The sequence below is a fragment of the Micrasema longulum genome, unplaced genomic scaffold (genome assembly GCF_059751315.1).
Source record: "Micrasema longulum isolate JH-2025_06_02 unplaced genomic scaffold, ASM5975131v1 h1tg000435l, whole genome shotgun sequence".
NCBI lineage: Eukaryota > Metazoa > Arthropoda > Insecta > Trichoptera > Brachycentridae > Micrasema > Micrasema longulum.
Window position 1 is genome coordinate 364,399 of NW_028277635.1, and position 21,545 is coordinate 385,943.

General features: G+C 32.0%; 1 protein-coding gene across 1 annotated transcript in view; it reads left to right on the top strand.

Moving 5' to 3' along the window:
* Nucleotides 1–17,175, top strand: part of path (solute carrier family 36 member pathetic) — a 99,179-nt gene extending 82,004 nt beyond the window's left edge. Inside the window, exons 6-10 of the mRNA XM_088226476.1 lie at nt 6,059–6,209; nt 10,739–10,860; nt 12,397–12,481; nt 13,582–14,039; nt 14,890–17,175. Of these exons, the coding sequence (XP_088082602.1) occupies nt 6,059–6,209; nt 10,739–10,860; nt 12,397–12,481; nt 13,582–14,039; nt 14,890–15,307 (1,234 nt within the window). The 3' untranslated portion in view covers nt 15,308–17,175. The remainder of the gene's footprint in view (nt 1–6,058; nt 6,210–10,738; nt 10,861–12,396; nt 12,482–13,581; nt 14,040–14,889) is intronic.
* Nucleotides 17,176–21,545: the final 4,370 nt, after the last annotated feature.

A 21,545-nucleotide genomic window follows, 5' to 3' on the forward strand; every position in this document is an offset into this window, starting at 1 on the left:
AGACTTGAGATTTTAGTTTATATGATCATGCCACGTCTTCTTTGGTCGTCATTGTTTTTAGTTACTACTCATTCTGACCATATATATCTGTTTTAGAATTCTTAAACCGTTCATTCGTTCTACAAGACCGAACCATCTATATGATCCTTTTTTAATTATATCTTACACAGATTCGCACTTTCGCTTGATTTTATCATTCGTAGCCTTGTCTTACATTGATTTCCTGTATATTCGTCTAAATATCGCATTTCGGCTGCGTTCACTCTGCTTTCATCCTTTCTCTGCCAGTTGCATGTTTCACTTCCATACATAAGCGATGGGGCTAAAACTCCATCGTGTACTGCCATATTGCTTCGATTGACATATTTTTATTAACAATTAATTAAGGCGTGAAACAGGGATGTGTAATGCCACCATGGTTGTTTAATCTTTACATGGACAACTGTATGAAAGAGAAGGGAATGTATGGGTATTGGAGCAAAAATGGATAATTTTTCAGTAAGCTGCTTGTTGTATGCTGACGATGCAGTTCTGTTAGCAAGCAGCAAGGCTGATTTGCAGCAAATAGTCTCTAGAATGTATGATGTATGCCTGGAGAGCGAATTGGCGATGAACGAAAGTAAGTCAAAAATGATGGTATTTGAAAGGGATAGTGAGGTTACTGACTGCATAATAAATGTAAACAACGAATGTCTCGAGCAAGTAGAAGAATTTGTGTATCTGGGAAGCATGTTTTCAAGAGATGGAAGAGTAGAAAAAGATGTTGAAAGAAGAGTGAATGCGGGCAACAAAATGAACGGAGCACTAAGCACAGTAGTTTCTAATAAAAAATTGTCAATCGAAGCTAAACTGGCAGTGCACAACGGAGTTTTAGTCCCAACACTTATGTATGGAAGTGAAACATGGAACTGGCAGAGGAAGGATGAAAGCCGAGTGAACGCGGTTGAAATCCGATCTCTTAGACGAATGTGGGGGAAATCAATGTATGACAGGGTTACGAAAGATGAAATCAGGCGAGAGTGTAAATCTGAGACAAGTATAATTGATAAGATTAAGAAAGGGTCTCCGAGATGGTTTGGTCACGTAGAACGAATGGACGACGAGAGAATGGTAAAACAAGTATATATGGCAAAAATGAACGGCAACGTTAGACAAGGACGACCAAGGAAGACGTGGCATGATCAGATAAACCAAAATCTTAAGTCTGGTCATGTCAAAAGCAGACAGAACCGAAGGGCATGTATGACAAGATGTATGAATGTGGAAGAGGCTAGGATTGTATGCCAGGATAGACGTGTGTGGCGGTCCATTCTCTCTGCCTACCCCTACGGGGAAATGGGGTGATGGTAGTAGTAGTAGTAGTAGTAATTAATTGCTGTGTTTAGTGCGTCATTTATTTTGAGCGACTGTTATTCATAATATGATATTATTTCTAAGAGACTTGTGTGTTTATTGACTGCCGATCACTATGGCGGCGACTGCGTCTTTTGTCTGTCAATTTTATTCAAAACACTTGTGGCATCTGCTGGCCATCAGTGCAGCCACTGCAGGCCCTTTTGGCTTCAGATAGCCAGTGACTTGTGGCTGTGGTTCACGCGCCTGCCAGTTGCGTCTTACTTTTTTAAGGTTTTTGTGCGCCACTTCAAAAAAAACATTTTTCAAATTATATTTGTAAAATTTGAATGGTAGGCAAACGCGCTGACCATTACACCACGAGGCCGATAGATAATAAACAAACTTTTTTTTGTTGTTAAAACCATAATAACAATTTATAAAAATATAACAAAAAGTATAAAATATAGTTATTTATGCATAAATATACTACAATTTACTTATCCGCATATGAATCAAATGTTGGTCCATTCTGAAATATGATCGACACTCCTAAGCAACTTCTTTCAAAGAAATGTACAGTTTTTGTTTTTTAGTGGCTGTTGCAAAAGAGTCAGCTTGCGAATAACAAATGCGTTTGATTATTTTTTCTGCAAATATTCAATATTAAATAAGAAGTACAATAATATGTGAAATAAGAATATACTTACAGACGCATGGAATGCCAGATATGGCCAGTATGAATAAAACGTCGAGTGCGTCGAAAGCCAGATACGGACAAATAAATTAATTTAACTGAACATATCAGTTTTTAGAAAGAAAGTGCATAATTGTCACGATAAACGTGGTATTACTTACTAAATTATTATCAAATAAATTTTCCTATATCTGTCTTCATATAAATTTTTTATTTATGCTGAAGTGTAAAGTTTTTTTTTTCAATTACACGTATTTGAATACGGAAATATTTGCAAAATGTGACTGTCACCGTTGTTAGCCCTATTACCTCTTACTAAGTGGTCAGTTGAGTTTTTTGCCATAATAATGTCACTAATAGACTCACATGTCATTGACAAACATTGAATTGTAAGACTTAAAATATCTCTAAATAATAAATAAAAATATTTTATACTTCAAGCCAGATATGGCTCTGTTTGTTTGTATGCGGTAAGGGGTTTATTCGTATGCAACTTAAAAATAGAAAAGTGATCATTAGCACTGTCAATACAAATGGATTTTCTGTATTTAACCCTACAATGTAGACAATCTGCTAAATATCAATAATCGGGGTATAAGAGTGATTTAAAACATTTTAATCACTCGATGACTGGTGTATTATATTGTATACATACTAATATTTATAATCTATTTTTAAAATCGCAGCCATGGCAAAGTTTTTTGGAAATATTTTTCAAAAAATGTTATTTGCACTGGTCGAAAAAGTTCAAAAGTGTAATTTAGCCAAAGTAAGAATTGTGATTTCTTTGTATTCTTTAAATATTTGAAGTTATAATTGCTTCCGCAACTTTCATTATTGGATTAAAAGATGTTCATAAAATATATTGTTTCTTGTTTTCCATATATTCTTGAATTTTTAACCTTTTAATGAACGATGTCCGAGGCATGTCCAGAAAGTAAGAGTACTGTGTACTGTCTCGTGCTGTGAGAATTTTTTTTCCAAAAGTTGGCAACCCCGATTGGTAGAGAGGAATCTCTTGAACCCAACGAGCACTAGCGACCCTCGTTAATACCAAAACTTGCCTTGTGGTGTTCGTTTCTGTGATGCCAATAAGAAATCCCGCCAAGTGCGAGGTGAGCGCTGTCATAAGGTTCCTTCTCGCGGATGGAAAAACTCTCACTGAAATTTTTGCACAAAAAGTTTTTAATTTATGTTTTTTTATTTCGAACTGGTCTATAAAATGCATAAACAGTAAGTTTTAATTAGTATGTTGACCTTGAAGTGTAATGGTCAGCGCGTTCGCCTGCCATGCAAAAGGCCTAAGGTCGATACCCGAGACGGTTGATATGCAATATTTATTTAAAAGGGTGTTTTTACACTAAAATATTACATAGTCCCTCGACTGGTACCTGAAGCGAAAGATTGATCATCTTACCTTAATATGACAAAAATGATCAAGATAGTGTACCAGTGCAGTGTTCTATGCACCATTAGGTGCGGAAAGGGAATGATGACGGTGAATATGTAGGAACCAGATACTAATTTTCTTTATTGCTAAATAATGAATTTTGCGAATGCGATCTTTTAGTATACGAAATAAGAAACTTGTTTTGTTTTTGAAATTGAGAGAAAAGGCGTCACTAAATCCACCAAAATAAAAATAGTTAGAACCATAATTTTCCCCATTTAATACGCTGCAGAAATTAGGACCTTGAACGAAGAGTACGAAAGCGAAGGAAGACAGACGTTTGAAATGTGGTGCGGATTTCGTGAGCAGCCAATACAAATGTTTCAATTCTCCAGGAAAAAGAGATCGAAGAGCATTTTTATTTCAACGTGCAACCGCGTATTTCCGGTACCTCGATCAAGTCACAAGGAGAACAGAAACGATGGTGTAAGAATCTGGGTCTCGTGGAATCCATCTAGATCAGCGGTTTCCAATTTTTATGCTACTACGCCTCCCCGAAAAAAAAATTTCTCCGCACCTTCCTATCTTTTATTTGTTTCATAGTTATAATAATATAGACGCGTTTTAAATAATAAAAACTATATTACAACAAAAAAACTGTAAATTACAATCAACAGAATCATAACAAGGTTATGCCATAACATAAACGTTCATGTATATTTATTTTGGAGGATGGTACATAATCTAAAAATTAAATGCGAGGGTTGTTGTTGTTTATTGGCACACAGTTTATCAAAATTTAAGAGCCATGTGGAGCGTGCCACTCGTATCTTCTTTTCAACTACTAATCTGGCTCGATATTTGGTAAATTTGGTTTTCATTGCAGCCAGTACCGAATAGCCTGTTTCGAATAAATAAGACGTTACAACGGTAGAACTCTCCGCAATCCATCCAAAATTTAATAAATGTTTCGTTAAGAAACATTTGTTTTAGTGAGCTATCGCACAATTATTCAATCAATATCATTTATTTTTTATTTTTGGCGCCTCCCCTGGTAATAGTCCGCGCCTCCCAGATTAGAAACCGCTGATCAAGGTGTCTTGACAACGGCGACTGGCGTCTATCTCCCAGAAGGCGGAAGATACCAAATTTTCGACCTTATTCGGAGGGGACGCGGAATTGACGTGGGGGTAGGTGAAAGTGCTGGCTGGCGTTAGAGCCTCCTGAAGGCTTCCGGAAATGTCCACATGCTTCGCTTAGGAGTGAATGGGGAACATAAGAATTTACACATAAACGAAGACTTAAAAAAGTTATCAATATGGGTAAAAACTATAAAACTAAAATTAAATTATCATCATTTCCCTATCCGCACTTAATGAAGCTCAGGACATTGCATTGTTACACCAACCACATCACATTTTGATCTCTTTTGTTTTATGAAGATCTTATTAAAATGATAGTTAATAATTTATTGAAATAATTAACGCAGTATGAAAGTATGTAGTAGCTATTTAAATATTATTCGAAACGATTTGTCCATATCTACTACATAATAAAAATAGCAAACCTCTCAATAGTTTAAAAGATTCTTACTATAAGTAGATATATTTTGAGAATTTTGGTGAACTCTCTAAACCCTTTAAAGTACAGCTTTTTATTCAAATAAAAAATAATAAATTACTATTATTTCTCTGATTACTGAGTGTAAAAAAGAATTTAAAACATTTGAAAAACGGGAAACGCTTTTCCAGGTGGTAAAAATTTATTAGCACCTAGCCGGTGAGGAAGAAAACAACTGTATAAATCAGTATTGACTTTTGCTAGCGAAAATCTAATGTCTATATTGTATAAAAAATGTTGTAATTAATATTTGTTCTAGTATCAAAAAAATACCTTGAATATGAGGTATGTTTTTTATACCGCCATGCTTCAAAGAGTTAAAATGCGACTAATCCGTACCATTTACATTCTTATTGAATTTGAAATAAACTCGAAATTTTGCTGATTAATATCTGTATTTAGTAAGCATTTTTAGTTCCGTTCACACGTGTAAACTTTAAACTCTGATTTATTACAAATAAATACATGTTTATTGATAAATAATTTACTAATAAAACAATGGCAGTTGGATTTTACACTTTTATTTCATTTTATTACTTCAATGCGATTCATATCTTCATTCTATGGTGCCTTACGATACTTTTTCAGAACCTGCTCCTGTTGATAATTTTTTGAACGCAATGTATTAAAATGTTTCTTTGACTCTTATATTAGCGATTATGTTTTTTAAAAAAAACATATTACTTAGTCATAATGAATTTAAGCGCTTTTTTGTAAATATGTATGACCTTTTAAAATTGTTGCACTTATATTTTGTATTTCTGTGACTGCCGTTTAATAACACTAACGGCCGTCCAAAAACAGTAAAATTATAAGTCGAACAAAAAAATGTGTATGTTTTTGTGTATATGAAATGATGTTAAATGATTTTATGCAAATTATCCCGTATTTTGTAAATAACTTAAAATTGTTTTTTATTCTTCTGTGTTTACGACATAGTTCCTAGATTTTTGCTCCTAGATAGGAAATTGGCTTGATCTTTGGAATATTATGAAGATACATGTGCTTTCTGGTTCCAGGGACTGTGATACCCTGACTCACTTGTTGAAGGCATCGCTAGGAACTGGAATCCTGGCTATGCCTGTAGCCTTCAAAAATGCCGGCTTGATCCTCGGAATATTCTTCACTATTCTTGTTGCTGTTGTTTGCACACACTGCTCATATGTTTTAGTAAGTTTATTGAATAACATCGTACCCACATTTTTCAAAGAGACATAACTGATAAGATATATTTTTAAATTAAAATATTTCTCAGCCTTCATTTTTGCATGCGTGCATTAAGCACCAATCTTATTATATTGTATTGTACTCATTTTTCCCCTTTTGGAATATATAAAAAACTTTCAATCTTAAAAAAGATGACAGTTTTTTATGTGTTCCAAGTGAACAAAAATAATCTCAAACCTTAAATATAAAATGCATGTAACTATTTTGTATTTCATCTGTAATCAAAGTTTTGTTTATTTGATTCCAATGAATATCATGAAAACATTTAAAAAATATAAGCCACATAACCGAACAGAGAAACAATACTTTTTCAAATCTATAAATAAATTTCAAAAGTTTTATCCTAAATTTATAAGTATATAATATCATATCATACAAGTATTTTTACGCCGATCTCAAACCCTTAAATTATTTTTTTTATGTTTATGCATTTATTATCAGTAAAAATATTAAATATCACACTATCACGCTCGTCAGCTTTTTTGGTCGTGAAATACATATTTACAATATTATTACGTCGTACCACGATAAAAACCTTATCAAAAGTTGCGTAGGTATCTATGTAACGGTGATATGTTCAAAAAATATAATTTTAAACTAATTACCAAATTTTAAATGTAATTTAATTTGAATTTATTTATTTGTTTATCTACGCTTTATTAAGTTAGTTCATAACATCTTAAGAACTAATATAAAATTTTAATAATTTTACATTTTTTTAATCAAAATTTCTCAATAACATATTTTTTAAATTAATTTTAATATTTTTATCGCAATCGAGAGAGGAAACGATTTAGAAAAGGGATATGTATAGAAGTCTAGGCATACACAGGGCTTGTAACATGTCATAAGCTGGTGAAGTTGGCTACTTTACACTCTGAAAGACATTTATCATTCTGTCAATGTTTAAACAACCACATTTCCTCAACTCTTCCATCTGTTGACTCTTGTGAAGTAAAAGACGTGAAAACCGATACTGATGTGGGGGAAATTCATTTGGCTGAGTTGCACCTACTAGGATGGTTCTTATTTTACAGTTGCAATAAATTTAGATGTTAGCAACTCCCTAGGTAGTGAAATCCCGCTTTTCTACGAATATTTCGACACCCTCAATTTTATTTAATTGTGGAGCTGAAAAATATAAAAATAAATATTTTCTGATTATTTAAAATAAATTTACTAAATACGTTATGTTAAGTCTCTTGAAAAAGTGTCGATATAGCAATATTTTTACTCGTAATGTTTTATTGGTTAGTTATCTATCACATTATTTTGAAATATGTTTTTATTTTTTTATACTTAAAAAAATATGCGCAAATTATTTATGATTTTTATAAAAATTTTATTGTGGATAAGTTAGGTTATTGGTAATTAAATTCCGCTTTATTCCTCTGTTCCTTATAGTATTTTCGTTTCTTTATAAAAAAACATTTTATGTGATTTTGATATTTTGTTGTGCCACGAATGAATCTACCGTTAACTGTTGCTACATCAAAGATAAGTGGAGATAAGATAACATTTAATGTGTATTATAAACGTTGTTTATATGAATCTAAGTATTTTTTATGGTAATATGCTACCGCCAACGATACATTCGTTATCGCATTTTTTCCGGACAAAATAAATAAATTTTCGGCTGAAATATTGCATTGTTTTATTACAGAAATCAGTTAAACAAGTCAATCAAATGTGGAAAAATAAATTTTAGTTCAACTTGAATTGCTGCCAGTTACATGATCATAAAAAACCATAACACTTTGCTTTCAAACAAAGATTACCCATGGTAAAATAGTTAAATAATCTTTAAAAATATATAAAAATACATATGTAATAGTAATAAAAATGGTAATACCACTATGATAAAATAACTAAGACACTACTTGACTCAAGGAAGGTTCCAGATTCGATTCCCGATAAGAACACAAAAATTTAATGTGATTTTTCTCACGCATAGGAGTAATGTAACTACTGTATTTGGGCGTCCTGCCCTGTTTTGGTGCAAAATTATTATATTAAACGAAATTTATTATAAAAAAATTTGGGCAACATTATTTATTATGTATGATGTAGTGATAGTCGTGTTTCTCTACAGTACAAAAGGTCTCGGGTTCGATTCCCGACATGGTTGACATGAAATATTTATTTTAAAATTAGTTGTTTTTACACAAGAATATTTCATTGTCTCTGGACTGGCATCTGAAGCCTAAGTCTGATCATTTTACATTCATGTACCATAAATGATCAATAAACGCTGCGATTGGAGTACCAATCCAATACCCTATGTACCATTAGGTGCGGAAAGGGAATGACGATGATGATGATAATTGATTTGAATAAATAAAAAATGTGGTAACCATATTTTTCTTCTTCTTAATGAAGAGGGCAGTGCTATATAAGCTCCTAACTTTATATATCTACTGTGAAGGGTTAATGAGGAACTTCAACTCTACGGGAAATTAGATACAATAAGTGTTTTCTTGGACGCGGTAAAAATTGAAGAACTAAATCGTAAAGTTTCCTGAAAATGTATGAAAAAAATAATAAAAAACATTTAAACAAAAACGGACTACTTTGAATGACGTCACTGGTTCATATGAATCAACCTATTATATGAGTGCCATGGAAATTTCCAGTTTGCTTTGCCATGGATGAACCAATGGGAAGACCTGAATGAGAATAAGCGGAAAAGAACCTCTGACGTCACACGCGGAGTTATTTCAGAAATATAAAACTTTAAAAAACCGTTGCGCTGATAATAATACGATACACCAAAGTTAAAAATATATTTTTTGGCTCAGTTTAATAGTCTAATAAAAAAACAAAATAAAACCGCTTTACTTCCTCATTCTCGCCCTCCGAGCCTTGATCTTTAAAAAGTAGGGCTACTGCTTTCATATCTATTACGATTTCGCTTAGGTAATCTTTGTTTGAAAGCAAAGTGTTATGTTTTTTTACCTTTTTTTTCTCGGATGATGTACTGAAACTTTAAAGAAATATATGTACACATAACAAATACATATTATGTAGGTATAATTACATGCACGTTTCACAGCTGTTAGATAAAAAAATAATTATTTCGATTATTTTAATTAGCTACTTGTAGGATTTACAATCAATCTAATAAAGTAAATTGGAGTAAGAGTGGTAATCTTATTAAAAATAAATTTTATAAATAAACTAATCGACGAGCGATAGACTGCTGATACTGAAACATATATGGAGAGCCTAAATGTTAATCTGCTAAAAGATTGTTTAAGTCATGGCATTTATGGAACTTATGATCTGTCATTGGCTAACACTTTTAATTTAATAACTTTTAGTTTTGACTTTAATTTTACCTTTTTTAATTTTAATTTTAATTTTTACTTATTCATATGTACATCAACACTACCTGCATCTAATTAATTATTGTTGGTTGTGAATTTTTACTCAGAAATATAAATGTTCATGAAAGCATAGAGAGAGGGGAGGAAAGTATAGTTAGAGCTTTGCAATGTCTTCTCCCTTTTATGTACTTTTTATTTAATATTTATATTTTTATATGTATATTATTTTAGAATTTAATAACTTTTTCCCCTCTCCTCCTGCATTCATAATAAATTCATGTGATATCTGTAATTGGTCTTACTTTTTTTATTGTTTTTTTGTACCTTGTATTTATATAAAGACTATGATTTCCTTAATAAATAAATAACAACTATAATTCCTTCTTAAAGCCAATCTCCTTCTTCTTCAACCTCTATCGTGTCCATGTGGCTCGACTGTGGAATCATTTCCCATCCACAATCTAAAAATGTTTCTACGGTAGCTCTGTTTATTTATTTACTTCACATAATTTTTTAATTTTTTATTTCCTATGTGAACACCTCTCTGGAAATAACCCGTGTCGATGCATTCATTTACATTATTTTTATATTATGTTTAAATCACGCCTGAAGAAACGTCTCCTTTTTTCCCCTTAATCTGTCATATTTTCCTCTTCTCCTTTTTTTTCTCTTTTTTTTTCTTTCTCAATTTTTCTCTTGTTTCCCTTTCCCAATTGAAGACTTGAATCGATATTTAATTATTAATATACACATATTAGTAATTCTATCTTTGAATCCACTTTTGTGCTAATATATTTAAATTGAAAAAAAACTATTATTTTGTTAATTAATTGGAAGAAATTGCCATTAGATAATAACCACGACAAAGTAAAAATAAATAAATAAACAAAAAATCTTGATAAAGTCGAAAGAACTTTTTATACAATAACTTTTGATCAAACAATTGGGGTTAATTCTATTTTTTGTTAATTATAATTACTTTGGTTGATTTTTTATTGATAAACTATGTATTGCTTATGTGCGTATTAATGCCTTGCGTTAATTTGAAATATATGTAAGAAAATTATGCGAATGAAACTCATAAAAATACAAATTGCATGATTTTTTTTAACGTAATAAATATTTAATCATGATTATTTTTTACAGGTACAATGCGCACATGTTTTGTACAAGAAAACCAAAGTCACAACCATGAACTTCGCTGACGTATCCGAGGCTGCTTTCAAACATGGACCCAAATGGGGCAGGAGATACGCCTACTCTTCTAAGTTAGTATATTAATTCTATCTTCATTCCTTCATCATCAATTGTGTGATTGACTTTATCGAAAGCTTTAGAAAAGTCTGTATAAAGCACATCAGCCTGAAGATTGTCTTCGAGAGCACAAGTAATAGCAATAGTATAAGCAAGCCGATTGGTTGTAGTGGATTTGGCAGCTCGAAATCCATGTTGTTGATCTATCAACACATTTTTGAATACAGGTGTTATTTTTTTTGTTATTATAGATTCAAATATTTTCGGAACAATAGATAACATTGATATAGGTCTATAATTTTTGACATCAAACTTGTCACCTGACTTAAAAATTGGCCTGATATATGCATAGGGGACTGCATTAGCACGCACACCAATTGAACTGGGTCGTAGTTCCATATCAGTGTCGCTTTTGACTCAATTCGAGGTTCAAAGTTCAAACCCCGCTCCACCTCAAACCACTTTTTTAAAACTTCCATTAAACCCTGTTAGTCGATATTTTGCGAGTGTATCACTTTACCACCGAGGATGTAAAGGATATTAGGAAGGTGTGGTAGGTATCAGAGTATAAAATGACGACAATAAAGAATTGTCTATGCGCGCGGTACACGTCACTCTCCTTCTGTGCCTCCATTAGCATTCCAGTTTACAATTCAACATCTCTATTTAATTTTTAACCCAATTAATTTTTCGTGTTAATTTTAATTATCAGTTGATTATTTTATATTCCTTGATATAAAAATATGAATTATCCACCCGGAAGTGTAGTGGTCAGCGCATTTGACTACCATGCAAGAGGTTTCGGGTTTGATTCCTGAAATAGCTGACATTGAATGTGTTTGCACTTAAATATTTCATAGTCCCTGCACTGGCACCTGAAGCGTAACACTGATCATCTTACCTTCATGCAACAATAACGATCAAGATACGCTGCAGTTGGTGTACTTATGTTTCTACTGATATTTCATGTTACGGTCTTTAGCTTTTACATATATCAAAATTAGTATATAAATTAAAGTCTGACTTCAATAAACTGGTGACCCCGAGGTGATCAGTTTTAACCGAAAAAAATGCAAGAAGGAACAACATATGCGTTTTATTTAATGTCATATTTATTTCAGTTTGATACTGGTTCTTCGAATGTGTCTGCTTTTAACATTTTTGTTTTGAAATATTTGGTAAATTACAAGAACGTATTATAGTAATTATTATCATAAACGACGATTTATTTAACTACATTAGTTTAGATGTCTTTGTTTATATTAAAGTGGTTTTCATTAAACAAAAGACAATGTGTTCAACATCATCATAATACCCTCGCGTGCCTTCAATGGTGCATAGGGCACTGCATTGGTACACCAAATGCAGTATTTAACGATCATCCGTTACTTGAAAGTAAGGTAATCACTAATCCGCATTACGCTTCAAGTTCCGCTCCTTGGACAATTAAATTTTGCAGTGTACAACTACATATAAATCCAATAGCTCATGATCTTTTATATAAATATAAATATTGTATTTTACATCTTATTTTTTCAATTTGATTTTAGAATTCTGATCCTCGTATGCCTGTTTATCACATATTTTGGTACCTGCAGTGTTTACACTGTCATTATTGCGAAGAACATCCAAAAGGTAATTCAATTTTTTTTTAAATCCCCTACCCAAGTTTTGATTGGCAATTATCAGACATATATCATAATCAAAAATCTTTTGAGTTTGTCCGAATCTTTGGCAATAAGGGTTGGATTTAACCCCCTAGGGAGTTGTCAATATCAACATATTACAACAGACATGAAGAACATTTTACGGAAGGGAATACAGAAGTCTAGGCATCCACAGGGCTTATGACCTGTCAGTGGCTGGTTTATTAATGATTTATTTTACACTTGATTTTTTTAATTTTTCCTACTATCCTAAACATAAGACATATTCGAAGGAATTATACTTTAATACATAATTTAATACAAAATGAACTAAAAAATAAATAAAAAATCAACACAATACTATGAAGAGAGGAGAGGAGATGGGAAGGAAAAAAATGGAGAAAGGAACAATTCAAATATTTAGATAGTGACATTTTAATATTGATTTCAATGTAAATAAATAAGGGGCGTCTCTAAGGACGTCTCTAAGTGGCCACTTTACACACTGTGTAACATTTACCATTCTGCTTATGTTAAAACATCCACATTTCCACAACTCTTCTATCTGTTGTCTTTTGTGAAGTAAATGAGCTGAAACCTTTATTATGTGGGTGAGATTCATCCTAACCAATTCACCGAAAAGGCCTAACCTAGCCTAACCTAACCAATTCACCTAAAAGGCTTGAAAATAATTTTCCATTTTTTATACTTCTTATACCAGTTAGTTTGATAAGGCAGAATGGGGAAAATTACACAGTGTGTAAAGTGGCCACTGAAACCAGCCAATTACAGGTCATAAGCCCAGTAAATGTCTACACTTTCATATTCCCTTCTTAAAATATTTTGGTTCTCTTTTGCATCGAATTTAGATCAAAATAACACCCTAGAAAAAAAATCCAGCCTGTCTACAAACATTCGGACATACTTAAAATATTGCTGAATAAAATGATGTATTGCATTAAAAGAGATGTACAAAAATAGATGAATATATGACATTAGAGATAAGAAATATTAATCACATCAATTATACACTTCAATCTGTATGTTAACTGGTAACCTTACTCTATAATAAACAAGTGATTTTTGTAGGTGATCGAGTTCTACACAGATGAACCCATTGACCAGAGAATTATGATTGCATCTCTCCTTATCCCACTGATTCTTCTATCCTGGGTTCCTAACTTGAAATACTTGGCTCCAGTTTCTATGGTGGCTAATGTTTTCATGGGCTTGGGTCTCGGGATCACATTCTACTACCTGATCAGAGACATGCCTTCTTCATTGGAGGACCTGCCGTTCGTCGCGGATGTATCAATGTGGCCCGACTTCTTCTCTATCACCATTTTTGCCATGGAAGCTATCGGTGTCGTGATGCCGCTGGAAAATAGCATGAAGACTCCCCAAAACATGGTTGGATTGTGTGGAGTCCTAAATAAAGGCATGTCCGGAGTAACCATCATCTACATTTTGTTGGGCTTTCTTGGATATGTTACTTATGGGGATAAGGTTGAAGGAGCTATCACTCTCAGCTTGCCTCAATATGAAATGTAAGTGTCGTGACAAATCTAGGTGCGGAGACTGTTAGACATAATTAAAAATAATTTCGTGTACATAAAATTATTTCGGTTGAAATTAGGCTCATTTGTTCAAAAACTGAAAAACAATAAATTTTTTCCATCGTTTGTTGCTGGCTCGTTTAATTATTCTAGTTTCTTAGACTCCAAGGTTGATCAGAAACACAAATAATTTAGGTGTTCTAGACTTCTTCTTTGTTGTTTCTTTCATTTTCAATAATATTTTCTAATATTTTTCGTAGATGTTTTATTTTTATTTATGAGTATTTTTTAATAAACTTTGTTTCAGTTTAGAGCAACATTATACGTCATGATGTCTATCATTATTGATAATACTATTTTAAAAAGTATATATTTTTAAATATTATTGACCATTATCATGGTTATCAGTGGATTGGGTTGTGGTCCTGTGGCTAGTGTCTCGGACTCACGACCAAAGGTCTGTGATTCGAATCCCACTCTACCCTAACTTGATTCCATTTTCTAATAGTAAGTTATCTACAACTCGTTGCAAATGGCCCTCAAAATTAAATATTTGGGTAAATCATAAGAACGCAAATATTTCTTTATTTAAAAAAAATAATCTATAATTATAATTATGTACAATCATGGTAATAAATTAATTCTGAATTACGTTGTTTTCATGCATGGATTCACCGCCTTTTTGGTAAAAATAAAAATTAATGGCTGCTTTTTTAAATATTTAATTAGTTGCAGTGGCCCAGCTGATATAACAAATTATTTGTAATAGAAAGATGGAGAAAAATAGGGTTCATTTGAGTTTTTTTATAAAGCATCTTATTTGTTTTATTTTATTTTCCAGCCCCGCTCAAATTGTTATGATTCTCATTGCTGTAGCAGTCTTCTGCACATTTGGACTGCAGTTCTACGTATGCTTGGAGATCGGATGGAATGGAGTAAAGGACAAATTCACCACTCGACCAACTCTGGTGAACTACGTCATGAGAACGGTTCTAGTCACGGCTGCCGTCCTCCTGGCTATCGCTGTTCCGACAATCTCGCCATTTATCGGACTGATCGGTGCCTTCTGCTTCTCTATCTTAGGACTCATCATTCCTGCCATTATTGAAATAGTTACATACTGGGACCTCGGTTTTGGCAAATGGAATTGGATCGTTTGGAAAAACGTAGTCGTGGGCGTTTTTGGGTTGTTCGCTCTCGTGTTCGGATCCAAGAATGCAGTCCAAGATATTCTGAAAATATACATGCCATCGAATTAATAATTTCTCAACACAGTTCTAAAGTTTACAGATTACAATATATGTCCTTTGAACATTCTTGCATGGGAACGTTTTTGAACTAAGGTAGCAAATACAATTGTCTTTATAATTACAGCTTGCAATATTTTATTTTACACCACGAAATTGTATTTATTTTCCTTAATCACGAAATAGATCGACCGTCATAATAATTAACTACTGTGAACATAATATTTATGTAGCTTATAAAAAAAGCAACGGGAGAAATTAGGCATCTGAATTTACAATTTGTAAATTTCTAAACATTTGACTGATTTGAAAAATGTTGATAAATATATATTATGTAATAATGTATTTATTATAAATTATGAAATATTTGCAAAAAGCAGGGGAGGTATACGGTAATCCCTAATTATTTGCCTTTAGACCCGTTTCTATGAATACTCTTAATACACATAGTTATATAAGATATTTTAGGAATATGTAACTGTTTTTGATTGCACACCTACACACTGAGGAATTACTTGTTGTCCGGACAAGGGTGAATCCAATGCACCATTTTATTATTATTATTTTGATTCCTATGTTTTTCTCATATCGTCATGGGCCTTGAATATTTTAATTTGGTGTATGTAGGTATCTTTGATATACAATTTAATGAAATATTTATAGATATTCATATATTAAACGTAACCAAGATTCAACTGAATTATATACATGTAGGTATGTAGTTTTATTATAGAAAATATTATGTCATCTCAGTAAACGCACTTAGATTGAAAATGAATGGACGATGCATCCCTAATTACTCTTACATATTCGCAGGTAATGATTCGCACAAGAATTACAATTGTTGAATAAGGGAATGGTGGAAACACCATGTACGAGTACACCAGACTTTGCTTGCGTTTCAAGAGTAGAAAGTATCTTCAAATGGCACTCCTTGAGCTTATATAATTAACTACTATTAATTGGTATAACGCTGTGATAACCTCTAGACCATGTGATCCTATCGAGTGATTTTATTGGGAAAGAAACTTACATAAAGCAGTGTTTCGATCCAGAGCTACATTAAAAATTTATTGACACACCTGTAAATGTACCTGTGCTCTTGATTATTAGTAAATAGTTAAGTCCCAGAAAGCAAATGCTAACAGTGGCATATGCAAATCGGAGCTGAGAGTTGATAATATGGTGTTATATGTAAAACATATGTATTATATATGTAATATTACGTAGCTTTGAATGTCACCTTACACAACACCTATTGTCTCCAGTGAATTTTTATTTCTAAATTGTCAACATAATATTATAAGTACTTAATCCATTAAAAAAAATAGCATTTCATTCAGCATGTAGATGAGTAAGCGTCTGCTTTTGTTTTTTTTTTCTGTATTTCCCTTTTCACAAAAAACATATTACATATTATACATCGAGAAAGAGATCTTGCGTATTTAAAACATGTTATATATTTTGTGAATGGGTGGTTTTGTGTGCTGTTAGTGTCTAAGTGTAATTTGTACTTTCTAAAAGACACAATTTTACCCAAAATACTTGTAAGAATTTTATACCATACTTAAAACTTGTATTACAGTATTGTTTTGATATTAATAAATAAAAAATACAACAATAAAACGCATTCAACAAATTTATTTTAAAAACAAAATACACATTATATTCATCATACTGTCAATTATCCTATTAAAATATTTTTGAGTGCATTGTGTAAAGTTTAATCCAATTTACTTGTAGAAATCTTTAAAAAATAGCTGTGCCTTCAAGGAAATTGGATTGTAACACGTTTTCAATATCCTATTTTAGTCTTATACTTTCATTAATCAAAAGTTTTCAGCTTTTCAGTAAACAATAAAATATATTATTAAATAATATTTGGTGTAATCTTATTTAACATATAATATACAACAGCCTTTCTCCAGAGAACACTAATCAATAATGACATGATTGATTCCCAACTGGGTAAAAATATTGATTATGTTATTGCAGGGTGTCTGGTGGCAAATTTCATATTTTAAACTGAATTACCTTTTGAAGGCAAGGAGCGAGAAAGGGGTAGAGTGGGGTGTTGAAGTTGCAGGTAATGCGGATATTTTATTTAATATGGAGTCACTATTGAAGCGTACTTAACAAGCTGTTTTTAGTTAGCAATATATCGTCTAGTTCTGCAATCGTTATAATATTTGCCAAATATGCAAAGCGCATTCTGTAAAATTAAATAAAGATTGACGTTAGCAAGATCCAGTTTAAATTGATGAAAACATCCAACGTGTGAGCGAATCATTGTTGGGAAATCCACAAACATCATTAAAAAGGTGCTCAATCACTAAATCAACTTTGCATAAAATCAAATATGTAAGAAAAAACTCAAGTTTCATTCATCTGAAATTTAAATATTTACAAATACATCAATTTAATGACTATCAACGAGATTAACTAATGCTAAAATAATGTTAAGGACTTTTCCTACGAAAATACGACATGGAAACGTCTTTTACAGTGATAAAGCACATTTTCATTTACATATGATGTTAAGTGAAAAATCAAAATTCACACAATCGGAGGGAAACACATGAAAGACCATTCCATAACCAGAAGTGAACTCTTTGGTGCGCTTTTTCAGGTCGAGGAATCGTGGCTAAGCGGTGAAGGTAAATTCTAAAAGATACGGTAGAATAATCAACAGTTTTTTTTAAAGAACTTTGCAGTTGTCCTTTCGTCAATAGAAACAGCAACTTAAAACCCACTTGTTCTCTAAATCATTTGAATAAATTCTTAGCATGTGGTGGAAAAGTAATATGAACAAGTACATTATTTTTCTTAAATTAAAAAGTTGAAGTTAAAATTAAATTTATATCTTTATATAATCACCTTGTAAAGCGCCCTTGAGGTATTATATTACGAAAATGGCGCTATATAAGTTATCCATAATTATTATTATTATTATTGAACAAGGCGGCACCACTTTTTTACACCACATATACGTCTATGGATGTTGTAAGAGATTTTTCTACAAGAAAAGTTATCTCGCGGTTGGGGACATCTCCTGGCCGACACGATCTTTTGATCTGAGTCAATGTGACTTTTTTTGTGGGGCTACCCCAAGAGCATTGTTTACCAAAACCTGCCTGGCATCTGGTATCACCACCGAACTGAATGAAAATGTACAGACTGGGGTCGCGACTTAAAATATAATCTATTAAATGTGAAGATATCGGTAAGCAAAATAATTATTAATTCTTTTAAACTCTAGTCCATAAATGGATTCCTAAAAGGACAAGAAAGGAAGCAGCAAATTAAATTAAATTAAATTAAATAGATATTTTAAAATAAATTAATCAATCCGTTTCGTGATTGGACAAAATTAAGAATACCCAACCCAGCATGTATTTTGAGACAACAGTCATTTAAAAAATATTTATGTCGAGATCTGTATTTATGAACAACGACTATAACTCGATAGTAAGTTGACATGAACAACAATACCAATTGCATAATTATAAATAATAAACCATGTTCTGTAATTAATTTGAAAACATAGGTATAAATATTTTAAATTTCTTGCTATTTATTAACTGATTCCAACCATCGACTAAATTTAATATGCAAGATTATATCGATTAATATCATAGTGATTTTGATTTTCATTTAAATAAATTCCTTTACATAAGTCGGCTTCGTGGTGTAGGCCAAGAGGTCTCGGGTTCGATTCCCTACATTGTTGACATAAAATATTTAAGTATTTAAAAAGGTATTTTTACATTACAATATTTCATAGACCTGGACCGGCACCTGAAGCATAAGACTGATCATCTTACCTTTATGTAACAAAAATTATCAAGATATGCTGCGATTGGTGTACCAATACAGTACCAAATGCACTATAATGATAGATAATGAGGATAGACCGGAGCGTCTGGGTGTGGTCGGTGGCGTAGAGGTGAAAGGAGAAAGAGAAAGATCCCCGACTGATCAGGTCAGGATACCTGCAGGCACATTGGTTGGAGCGCTGGTGCGGCGCAGTCAAGGGAGATCTAGCGAACGGCGGCTAAAAGGGCTTATAATCCTTGTCATAAGGACAGTGACTAAGTTAAATGTCCTTAAAACATGCATGGCATTTAGCTCAAATTGACAAGTTAATTGGAGAAAAGTACCCATATTTCGTAAAGTGCCTTAATTTCGGATAGTGTAATAACTCCTACACCATTACCGGGTGTTACTGTTAACCGCTGTCGCATGTCGGTTAGAACTGTGGCCGCCATATTGTATTTGTGTTGTCCCCGTGAGCATTGAAACTGTGTGTTAAGGACGAAACAAATTGAAAGTTTTTGTGAAAATCAAATTTTTGACGACATCGGGTTCGAGTCATGTCGTAATTAAAATTTATAACATAGTTTTTTATAAAGGTGTCATAGTCTATTTGCTGTGTCAAGTCAATACGTCAAAGTTTATGAGGTTACGTTCACACGCAAGCTGTAAAATATTTACGCTAGTCTTATTTTTGGATATTATAACCGTCCCTAAATTTGGATACCAGAAATCACTCGCCGCCAAGAAAACAATAAAAAAAGTAACTAGTAAGAAGCTCTTTAAGTTCTTCAGATAAAGAGTCCTTTCTATCTAATGAATCGAAGTGTGATTTTGAAAATTTTGAAGATGTTAAGTGTGTAGTGTACATAGAATTTTAAAAGGAAAATATATGTGAGGGTGATTATGATCAGGCGCAGTAAATGTTTCAGTTGGGGGTCACGAAAAGTATACAGTACTTAACAAGAGAATTGCATGTATTTGGTCGCAATTTCTCAAATAAAAGTTCCTAATAATGTTTTTCTGAAATCTGAAATTAGGCATCTACTATATCTGGAATTAAGACCCTTTTTTCCAACCCTAAAAATATCAAGGTTTGGTTAAAATATTTTTAAGTTGCGATAGGTGTTCAATTTTTTAGTGTCAATTGAATATTTCTGTATGCGAGAGGTAACCTACGGTAACTCCAAATATGGTGAAATTGAGTTCCTACAATGTCGAAATACAATTTTTGGTTATTCATTACATGATAAATAGCATAAACTTCTAATTGAAGAGACAAGAGTGGATAAAGATGTGATGTGAAAAAACAAAAAGCAATGATATCATGGGTTTGAGTTTTGAACACAGTATAATTATAATTTTATAATACGCCCTCAAAATCACCTTTCTGCTATTTTCGATTATAAAGTTGGCTTTATGTGAAAGAGCTGTACCCAAAATCTTCATTTATGTAAAAAAAGTTTTTTTTAATTAAATTTGTGACACAAAGCCTTCATCCACGAATGCCTTCAATTTATTTATTTTTTGTTGTAACTTGACACCAAATTAGAGGTTAAGGACAGTAGAAAATATATAGTACTCCAAATGACTTTTCAAACGTACATTTTGCCTCTCATTAAAAAAATTCAAGATGTTAGGTACGAAAAATCACTAATTTGTCCCTCCTGAAGGATTTCTGGAGTAGTTTATTTCTTGCATATAGATTTAATGAAGTAATATATAATGCCGAATTATAAATCATTCGTTTTACATTATGAATTATTTTAATAATTTAAAACTAAAATCCTTAAAATATATTCATAAATTAGCCACTGATATATTTGTAGACGAAGAACTATCACATAAAAAAACTACAGTAAACATGTACACAATACGAGAATATCAGAACAATATTATTTACAATATTTTAAAACGAGACTAGGATAGTCGAGACTAATGAACCAGGGACTGAAATTCCACAATTATACCAGACGAAACTAAAAAAACATAGACAACCTTTACAAAAGATGTTAAAAACATTATTATTTCAATAGAAAATAAATATAAAAAAGAAAATATGTTTTGTAACATGAATGTAATCCGTGAAGGTGTATAAATAAATGAATTTCAAATTTTGAAAAATTGCTTCCGAAATATGGGTACTTTCCCCAATTGTCTACTAGTAAAGTATTTTATAGTAATATGCATGAAAGGTATTCCAGAAATTTTTGTCTGATATCTGATGATAATGTTACCGGTGGTTAATGTATCAATTGTCCAATGCATACATTACTTATACATTTAAAACGCACATTCAACATTTTGACTTGCGGCCGGTAGATACTTTATTTAAATATGTATATATATATAATATATTTATCGATATTCAAAATGATGTTCTTTAATTCTTTCAGTTGTTTATTTAACTGTCAAACATATATTCTTAATTTTTGTT